Raw genomic sequence first — 10237 nt, forward strand, 5'->3', positions numbered from 1 at the left:
ATGTCTTCCTGTATCCTCCTGGTTCCATACTTTCGTCTCCGCATGCGTCCTTTTCAAGAGGCTCTCTTCGCACAATGGATTCAAGTCAGTGGATCCTTCGACGACACCATAGAGGTGACTCCTCAGATGGTCGCCGCTCTCAACTGGTGGTTTCAGCCACAGAATCTGTGCTCGAGGCCTATCCTTCCTGACTCAAGCATCTCCTCAGGTTATAACCACGGATGTGTCTCTAGAAGGTTGGGGAGCCTTCCTGCAGGAGCTGCGGGAAGTGGTCGCCTCCCGAGCGGAGACTACACATAAACCTCCTAGAACTCAGAGCTTTCTACCTAGCCCTCCTGGTGTTCGTTCCCAGAATAAAAGGTGCACAAGTGCTTGTCCGGACGGACAATACTACAACAATGCACTACCTGAACAAGCAGGGAGGGACTCGTTCGCTCTCTCTCTCTCAAGAATCGCAAAAAATCTGGAACTGGTCTCTTCGGAACAAAGTTTCTCTACAAGCGGAATACGTTCCAGGAAAAGACAATGCGTTGGCAGATTCATTGAGCAGAATGCAGACCACCTGCCACGAGTGGGAGTTAAACCAACACACTCTAGACAGCATCTTCTCTCTGTGGGGCGAACCCCCATTGGATCTCTTCGGCACGCGGCAAAACGCCAAATGCCAACACTTCACAAGCTGGCATCCCCAACAGGGATCTCAGGGGAATGCAGTTTCAATAGCATGGTTCGGCGTATTCGCCTACGCCTTTCCGCCGATTCCACTGATCCCCAGGATCCTCAGGAAGATGAAGGCAGAACCTTGCACGCTGATTCTAATAGCCCCAGCATGGCCTCTCCAACATTGGTTCACGGAGCTTCATCTCCTCTCCCTGCAAACACCAATTCCATTGCCGCTGTTTCCATCTCTCCTCACAATGAACCAGGGACAAGTTCAGCACCCGGACCCAGCATCTCTCAAATTATCGGCCTGGCTCCTGAGTTCCATGAGTTTCAAGATTTGAACATTCCTCCGGAATGCAGGGCTGTCCTATCCCACGCTCTAGCAGATAGCACAAACAGGACTTATTCCTTTAAATGGAAGAGATTCTGTATCTGGTGCTGGTCGGCTAAGGTGCATCCTTTAACGTCTTCTCCAGAAGAGATATTACCATATCTCCTTCATTTGGCTACTTCGGGTCTTGCCCACGCTTCCATCAAAGTTCACCTGGCAGCAATATCCCGTTTCAGGAGATCTTATACTGGGCCTTCTCTCTGGTCAAACAGATTAATAAAACAGTTTCTCAAAGGTCTGTTTCGGACTTTCCCTCCTGTAAAGTCGCAGCCTCCAACATGGCAACTAAACACAGTACTTGCTCAGCTGATGAAGCACCCTTTTGAGCCGATACACAGTGCTGACCTCAAGTTCTTATCTTGGAAGACTGTGCTCCTTTTAGCCCTTGCATCCGCAAGGCGAGTTAGTGACCTTCACGCTTTCACGATACAAGATCCCTTTCTACAATTCAAAAATGACTGGGTAATTCTTCGGACTAATCCAATATTTTATTCCGAAAGTACCATTGGATTTCCACCTAAATGAGCCTATTGTCTTAAAAACTTTCTTTCTAAATCCTCAAACAGCAGCAGAAAGAGCTCTACATTCTCTGGATTTAAAACGCTGCCTTAAATTCTACCTTGACAGAACAAAAACTTTCCGCAAATCCAACCAGCTTTTTGTGGCCTACAGCTTACCCAGGAAGGGTTCCCCTCTCACAAAGCAAAGCATTTCCAGATGGATCTCTGGTGCTATTGTCTTCTGTCACCAGCAGGCTGGTCAGCCTTTACAATCACAGATACGTGCCCATTCCACTAGGACAGTCTCTACTTCTACGGCACTGTTTGCAGGTGTGCCCATCACGGAGATTTGCAGAGCGGCAACATGGAAGATGCTGCATACATTTAACAAACATTACTGTTTGGATACAGATCTCACGAAGGATGCTACAGTGGGAACGGCGGTGTTGCGCCATCTATTTTGATAAAGGTGAGCCTTTCTTCCTTCCCACCACCCTTTCTCTTATTTTTACACGCACATTTCCTTATCATTATTATACCTTTTGCTACACTTGCAACTTATTGCTTTGCTTTTTAATGTTGTAATGTATGTATTTGTATATACATATATATGTATGTATTTGTTAACCAGTGTTTCATGTTCTTTATGCAAAAGGAAATGTGCTTATCATTGCTTTCTACTCTGATTCAGGCATGTGAATCTATGAAAGATACCCTAATACTGGTATCTTTTATAGATTCATATGCAACCCACCCGCCTCCCTTGGAAGGGCTCACCTAGTCCTCTTAGTTGTTCCTCTATATAGCACTGTGCTTACGAACATCTGAGGGACTAGAGCTCCTTCCAGGAGGGTTCCAGAGGGTGGTGGCGGCTGATTGGTTGCTGATTGGTTGCTCTCTAGAGTTTGGTCCTTATTACAAAAGGACCAGGATATGTTACTAATGTGAGGCCTTTGGTCTATTACTCTGTATGTCTAATGGGACATTACTTTATTTATGTACCAGGGACTCCGATCCCGACGATGGGGAATGATTCAGGCATGTGAATCTATGAAAGATACCAATATTGGATAACTGCAGTTACAGGTAAGTAACGCATTTCTTAGCATGAGAAAATCAAGATGATATTTGTTTCATGGCCCAAGGTGACGTTATCGACTGAGATGTTGCATTCAAGATCTGTTGGGGTGTCTGGGCCAGAAGATGTGCAGGGAATTGCAATAATATGGTAGTTTTAGGACTGCAAAGGGCATTAGGAGAAGAAACGGGAGTTTGACTATGCAGGTTTGGGCCGTAGGTTAAAGGTCTTTGTAAAATATGAACTGTTCTTTTGAAGGAGTCGCTGAGTAAATCATTCTTGTATAGAGTATGCTTCTTAGGCTGGGCAGACTTTCAGAATCTAGAATGTATATGACAGATGGTTCAGACCACTGGTGATTGAGTTTCTACCTACCATCTTCTATAAAGGTCCCTTTGTTTCATATGGTGGTGATCAGCTGTGTAACAAATGTCTCCATTCTTACCTGTACCTTGAGAATGGCTAACTGATTGAGTGCTGTGATGTAGTGTTATTTACATTCCTAGATCCTGAGTTGATAAATATACATTTCATCTGGATTACAGAGATCATCAAGAACAGAAAGTTGAAGCTGTTATCAAGTTAGTGCGATGCTTTCTCAATTGATTGAGTCTGGCCAAGGTAGTCCATTGTCATTGATGATTACTTAGGGGCATGAGTTAGCGAGTCCATCAGTCCAGATGTTCAAGCCATTAATGACGATGGCCCTTTTAAGGAAGAGATTGAGTGCTGTTGGTCAGGTTGAAGAGGTCATCTTGTAAATTAGCAAGTTTCCATTTTGGTGGTTGGTAGATAATAATGCATATGAAAGAGCATATGCACAGGTGGTACATTTATGGAATAGGAAGTAAAAGGTGTCATAGTTTGTGTCTTGCATGTGAATGGAAAGTGTTGAATTGGGACCACTCCACCTACTTTCCCTTTTCCCCTATTTTTAATCAGGATGCAGTAGTTGATGGGAAGGAGGTCAGTGATGTTTGAAAAGGGTCTGTTTAAACGTGTTTCTGTGATAGCACAAAGTCGGGAAAAAACTACACATGACTTACTTTGCAGATCGAGCATTCAAAAGCGATGCTGCAAATGAGTTAGAACAGTGGTTCTTGCCCTGTGTTACGTGGAGCCCTGGAGATCTGCTACACCTACTCAGGGAGTGTGTTACTGCTTCGGAAATAAAATATTTTTAACAAATTAATAAAGTGTATATAAAAAAGAAACAAAATATAAAATTGAACATTTGTAGCTGTTCAGATAATGTGAAGGAATTTGAAATTTGGAGCTCAAAATTTACTTGGTATCCTTAGATTGGTTTGTGGGAACAGTGGAAGTGTATCAAACAGAACTTAGTGTGGATGGATAATGGGTGACCTCAATTAAATTTAGATAATCTCCAACTTTCCAATTTAAATAAAAACATTTTTCTTAATGCGTCTGTGAATTAAATACAATATTTCATCATCTGTGTATTTGCTTGATGAATGCTTGTTTCTGTAATTTTGTGTATACTTTTGAGTTTCAAATCATCACAATTGCTTAGACCGGAGTCCCTGGATTCCAGTAATGACTCAGTGGGGGTCCCCGGATCCCAATAATGATTCAATGGGGGGGTCCTTGGATATCAGTGACGAATAAGTGGGGTTCCACAGAAGCCAAAGATTGAGAACCACTGAGTTAGAGGATGGGGTATCCTAAGTTATGCAGGCTAAAATTGTGTTAAGAATAATGTGTTCATACAGTAGTAATCTTCAATATTGGTGATTAGCAAATGTATTTTAGATTCTGTTGATTGATGGTGTTGAGTTGATTGGGTCAAAAGTAAAGCCTGTGGCTTTTGAAAGGACAGTGTTATGGCCCCATCCTATGGGATTTGGTTGGGGCTTGGTGTCATTGTGTACTAGGTATGTTTTACTAATTCAAAGAGCTATTCAGACAGAGTGATAAATATGGTAGGCCTGAATCATTATGTTTCTGCCATTACACATATTGTAGAAAGTGGGGGTTTTATTCACATTTGTAGTAGTAGATAATATGTAACCCTCCTCAATTGCCTTCCTTGCTGGGATAGAATATGACTCGTAAACGGTTTTAGTCCAAATCTGTGTGTTGTTAACAACGTGGCTTTTATAGCCAGATCATATAAGGCTGATGCTGTGCGTCGAAGTGTGTGCCATGTTTGAGTCGGTGTAGGACTAAGTGGCTGTTGGTTTCCGTACTATAATTAAAGATCAAGCATTGTTTCAGCTTGCATTAATGAGACGGCTTCTGTGTTTTCAGAAGGCTTGAAATTGTCAATCAGGGGATTCCTGATGTTGGCATAGCAGGTTAGTAAAGTAGATAGAGTTTCAAATAACGTCCTCTTCCCAAAGGAGTTAATACTGATAGTTTATATCCCACGCCAAACTTACTTTTAATCTGTGTTTTTTCTGTATCCAATAGGTGACAGAGTGAATGCCAAATTGGAGGAAAAGCATCTTGTGAAAAGCCCATTGAAACTGGAAACTACGAAGCCCACATCCGATGTTACAGATATTTCTGGGTCTCTTAGCAAAACCAGTGATGGTATGCTGTTCACAGAAAGGCAGATGTCACCAGTCTTATCGATGAAGTGTGAAGGGGTAGTCAGTAATCCACCTACTCTACAGCATAAAAGCGAGACAGAAATGGAGGCTCACAGAGAGCTTGTAAGCTGGGAACTTCCATATAAGAAGGTGCCCTCATCTGGAACAAAGTCTGCAGGTGAGGGACCACCTTTCATCTGTAGTGGTTGTGGGAAGATCTTCCAGTGGAGGTCGCACTTTATTGCACACGAGCGTATCCACACCGGAGAAAAGCCTTTTACCTGCAAAGAATGTGGGAAAAGCTTTCGATGGAGTTCACAGTGGAACGATCACCAGAAAATTCACCCTAGCAGGAAACTGTATACATGTATGCAGTGTGGGAAAATCTTCAATCAGAGCAGTGAACTTGCGATTCATAAAAGAAGTCACCTGGGAGAAGAACCATATAAATGTACTGATTGTGGGAAAAGGTTTTCCCTAAAGCAGCGCCTCCTGATGCACCAGCGGGCCCACATTAGCTAAAGTTAATGACTTGTTTAGCAGGTTAAATGCATCAGGATTTTAGGTCACTTGATAACCTGTTCATTGCAGGAAAAATATAATTTCATATGTTGTTGGCGTTACGGAGCTTCCAAGCATAGCTACCTATGCTGCCTGCTAGTACAAAACGATATGAACTCAGGAAGCAAGCTCTCTGTATTGCTAAACATAAGCACCGATAACTTGTTGGACTTTTAAAGAAATATCTGTGACACACTAGCTTAAACCCTGTCATATCTTGTTGTATTTTAAATTGCTTTCTACTTGTAAACACATTGATCTCCTGGGGTCTTTAAAAGAGCTTCCAACCTTCCTATAAAGTCTTCAAATTGTGTATCATATGCTTAGTGACCATTTTGTCTGCCGCATGTACCCTTGAGGCTGCTGTGCAGGCTGTGGGTGCTGTCCTGTGGTGGTAGGCAAAACTGGCTATACAGTGCTTTGTGCAGTTAAAACATCTCACCCGCAACTTATCTACATCTTCTGCCTAAGGGTAAATCTCTTCTTATCCCTGATCCCTCAAATGTAAATCTGTCACTGTACCACTTGCAAAAAGTGGCTAGATTTTCTTAGGCTTCTGAGAATTTATGAAAATCAGAGTAGTGAATGGGATTATGGAGAGGGTTTCCAGTGTTTAGTAAAGCAAATAGCATAGCACCCTAGTAGGAAAATTTGGGAATGGGCACGCCGTCTGCATTTACTAGTTTTTTCATCTATTTGTAGCAGTGGGGATCCACTGGCATATTTATCTTGTAGAACACATGTAACATATCTGACTTTTTAAAAATGTCTTCATTAGCTTTCTCAGAAAGAAAAGACAGCTGGACAAAGTGGCAAAAACAAACAACCCCACGGGTGACCCAGAACCTCACTTCCTCATGACCTATAAAAATAGCATGTGGAGATTCTCCTGAAATATGGGACATGACAATCACATGTATACAAAACACAATTGTGTCAACATAAGTTGGATTAGTTGTCTACAATTTTTAGGATACCATACCTATACCGTGTAACATGAAACGTACAGTTGACCGTTTCTTGCAAATTGCCATAAGGAAAGTGAATATAAAAGGAATTAAGATACAACGTTTTTATATAATCAAATGTTATTGATTTAGTTATAGAAATTGATTTTGTTATAGAAAACAAAAGAAATGTACAAACCAAGATTACAGTGGAATTTAGCAGACCATCAAGAAAGGGGGGGTACAATAATCAAGATACTAAGTGGTCCTAAAATCAGCATTACCATGAACAAGGTGTTTATTTGGATCACTTATGGGAGTCTTGCAGAAACCTTGCCAACAAATGACTTGTGTGTGTATATTCCACAATCCAGTTGTTATTCTTGTATAGTCTGAGCATCTGATGTCCTTCTGGTTGATAGTCTCAGCATTGCTGGAAGAATTCCACTTGTGCATTTTATAAGTAGATGTTTTTCCTCTATTCACTACGAAGGCCACCAGCCAATCATGTCTTGAACATAAGGCTACCATCAAGATGAACCTAGTATATTTATGTATGGCGCCAATATTTCCAGCCCGCTTGAGCAAGAACTGAGAACACAGAGTCACGTGCAGATTCCAGTTTTTCAGCTAAACCTAAACTGTCAAAAGAAACTGCTCCAAATATTCAGACCACCAGTGGAAACCGGACTGCGATGCTCACCATTCTGTTCTCTGCTCCACTTCCTGCCAAGATGCACACCCGCCCAAACACGAACAAAGTGATGTTTTGTTGCAAGCCCTGTTTATGTTCAAGGTTGTGGATGGCTCGTTTAAAAGCTGCAGGGACCATCACTTTCTATCAGTGGTGTTTTTTAGGGTGTTGTGCACTGTTCAGGTTCCTCAAAAGTCTTTTTTCTACCATTCTGTGAAAGTACGTTTGCCAAACAAGTGATACCTTCTGTATTAGAAATGTTAAAAATAATAATTTTCTTCAAAATCAGAGGTATTTATATTTCCTTTCCCAATAATCTGTCATACTCTGTTACTCGGTTTTGTTTTCAGGCGTTTCAGTGATCTAAACAATCCTTGTGCAGTTATAATAACTATATTGGTTTGATGGCAAATGTCCCTTTCAAAATGTCTGCTTAATTTACAACTTTCGCCTCTTTGACTGTGGCCAGTTTCGAAGGAAAGAAATGCAGATAACTGTTGTATGCCAGTGGACAACACAAAGTAAGTTGTGCCAGTATTGTTGGCTATGTTAGCCTTTGTTGCTCGAGAGTTGGCCAGTAAGTGCCGAAGCATTTGTACTTTGTCACTTTTCCCCAGAAGTTCAAAATTGAAACACCAGGGAAGTGTCACAACCACAACTGTAGACTCAAAATTGTTGGTATCTTTGTTTTTTTACTTTCTTTTTATATTTCTTTGTTGACTTCTTTGTTGTCTTTTCTGGTCTCACATTTCAATGTAGTCAAACTGTTCAGCAAAAAGAAAAACATAATAAAACCAATACAATCCTTGTAGTGTTGGTGTCTTAAATCTTGATGGTGATGCTTTTGGAGTGGGATTATGGTGCAATCATCAGTCTGTGTTAACTGATCATTCAGATTAAGTGTGAGAGCCACTGCTGAGAATTTGCTTTGTATTAACAATAATAGTTTTGACCATCTTTGTAGTTCACACTGCAAACTGATTACTTTGTTGCTGCTTTATTAACTTCTCATCATACAATTAGGAAGGCAGGAGGTATATAAGATTCTGTTGTGAGACCAGAAAGAAATTAACTTCTTCCATCTTGGAGACGCATGACGCAGCAACATTTGGTCAAATCCAGCATGAGCTTCACAGGTCAGTATTAAGCAACTTCCATTATGGTCTTTGATGTGTTGTAGCCTCTCCTCTCCTCGACGCCGATCGTCGGTGGGATGACGATGGCGGAGGGCTGCTAGCTCTCGACGCCGAGCGACGTTGGAATGACGTCGGCGGAGGGCTTCTGGTCTTTGACGTCGAACGTCGCCGGGATGACGGCGGAGGACTTGTCGTTCTCGACGCCGATCGCCGCCTGGTCTGCGACGGCGGAGAATTCTCTCTCCTCGACGTCAAACGTCGTCTATGTGACGGCGACGGAGGGTTATCAGCTCTTGACGTCGAACGTCTAACCGACGTCGACGGAGCTCTGCTGGCTCTTGACGCCGATTGTCGCCGGGTTGACGACGGCGGAGGGCTTTGGCTTTTCGAAGCCAATCGTCGCCTTTATGCGGGCGGTGGACTAGAACTCCTCAACACCGATCGTTGCCGGGTTGACGACGCCGGAGGCTGTCGGATTCTCAACGTCGATGACGTACCTTCATCCCTGCGTTCTCTAGACGGCGAGCCCGCCGTCTACGGTCTTTTCTTCGATGTATGTCCCTCCGGTGGCTGTTTTCTCAGCGCCGAGCCCGACGCTGAGGGTCTAGAAGAGGATCTGTGCCTCTTGGAGCCTTTTCTTACCGGAGACCTGCCTCTGGAAGCCTTTTCTGCAAATCCATAAAGATGTATCCTCTCTCTATCCTTTAAAGTTCCCTTAGAGAGAGACTGGCAATGAGGAAAACTCTTGGGGACATGATCTTTAGGCAGGCAAAGAATACAGACCGAGTGAGAGTCTGACCTGGCCTTCTTTTTGCTACAAGAAGGGCAGGGATCAAAAAGGGATGGCATTTTGAGTGGTAAAAAATGCCAAAATTAGTCAGAAAAAGCAAACACCTTACTTGACTGGATGAAAGACGTCGAAGTAAGATAAAAGTTTTCTGAAAAAGGTAGATAATTTCTGAATAAAACCAGAAAAGAGTGGAGCTGTGTAACCAGGGTCCTGACTGAAGGAGCCGGAAAGAACAACTGACCTAACTGTCACCCCTGAGGCATGATGGGAAGCTAGGGGTCATGGCTGCCTTAAAGGCACGGTGCCAGTTTTTCTATGTTGCTAAGAGTTAGCTTTCTAGCCTTCCTAGGCTGTGGTTTTCTGCAGTGCAGCCTGTGAGCTGACAATGCTTTCAGTCCTATCTGAGGTGTTTGTGCTGATGCAAAGCATTAAAACAGTGTTCAAACATGATTTGCTTTTGTTTCTTCCCAGTTTTTTATGATATATTATTTATATTGGTTATATTGTTGATTATATACAGGGGAGTCCTTACAGCATTATTCAGCTCTACTTATGAAAGGCTGCATCTGTTTTTTCATTATATATATATATATATATATATATATATATATATATTACCTACTGGCTGTCGCCAGTAGGTAGTTATAGTTAGGACCCCTTTTCCATAGGAAAACCTCAACATTCTATTTTGAATAACTTTGGCGCCGGTCGATGAATCCTCGCGAATTTCTCAAAATAGGTGGGGCGCTACGCTCCGCTCCTACCCTGAAAGTCTCGGGGGGATTCGTCAAGCGGGGGCTGAGATAAAAGGGGGGTCCCAAAACGCGTTTTTCCCATGCATTTTTCCATAGGACCTTTAGAACGAGCTACAGCCCGAACGGCTGAACAGAATTACTAGAAATTTGGCAGAGAGGTAGTCCCT

General features: G+C 42.6%; 1 protein-coding gene across 9 annotated transcripts in view; it reads left to right on the forward strand.

Annotated features, from left to right (window-relative positions):
* Positions 1-8200, forward strand: part of LOC146806245 (uncharacterized) — a 381111-nt gene extending 372911 nt beyond the window's left edge. For 7 of the 9 annotated variants that reach the window (XM_085623495.1, XM_085623494.1, XM_085623488.1 and 4 more), the window contains one exon: positions 5066-8200. In XM_085623495.1, the coding sequence (XP_085479621.1) occupies positions 5066-5709 (644 nt within the window). In that variant the 3' untranslated portion in view covers positions 5710-8200. Of the gene's footprint in view, positions 1-2559; positions 2993-5065 lie in introns of those variants that run through there. The other 2 variants (XM_085623496.1, XM_085623497.1) reach the window with 1 other exon arrangement.
* The last annotated feature ends 2037 nt before the right edge of the window (positions 8201-10237 follow it).

This window comes from Triturus cristatus, chromosome 8, assembly GCF_964204655.1.
Source record: "Triturus cristatus chromosome 8, aTriCri1.1, whole genome shotgun sequence".
NCBI lineage: Eukaryota > Metazoa > Chordata > Amphibia > Caudata > Salamandridae > Triturus > Triturus cristatus.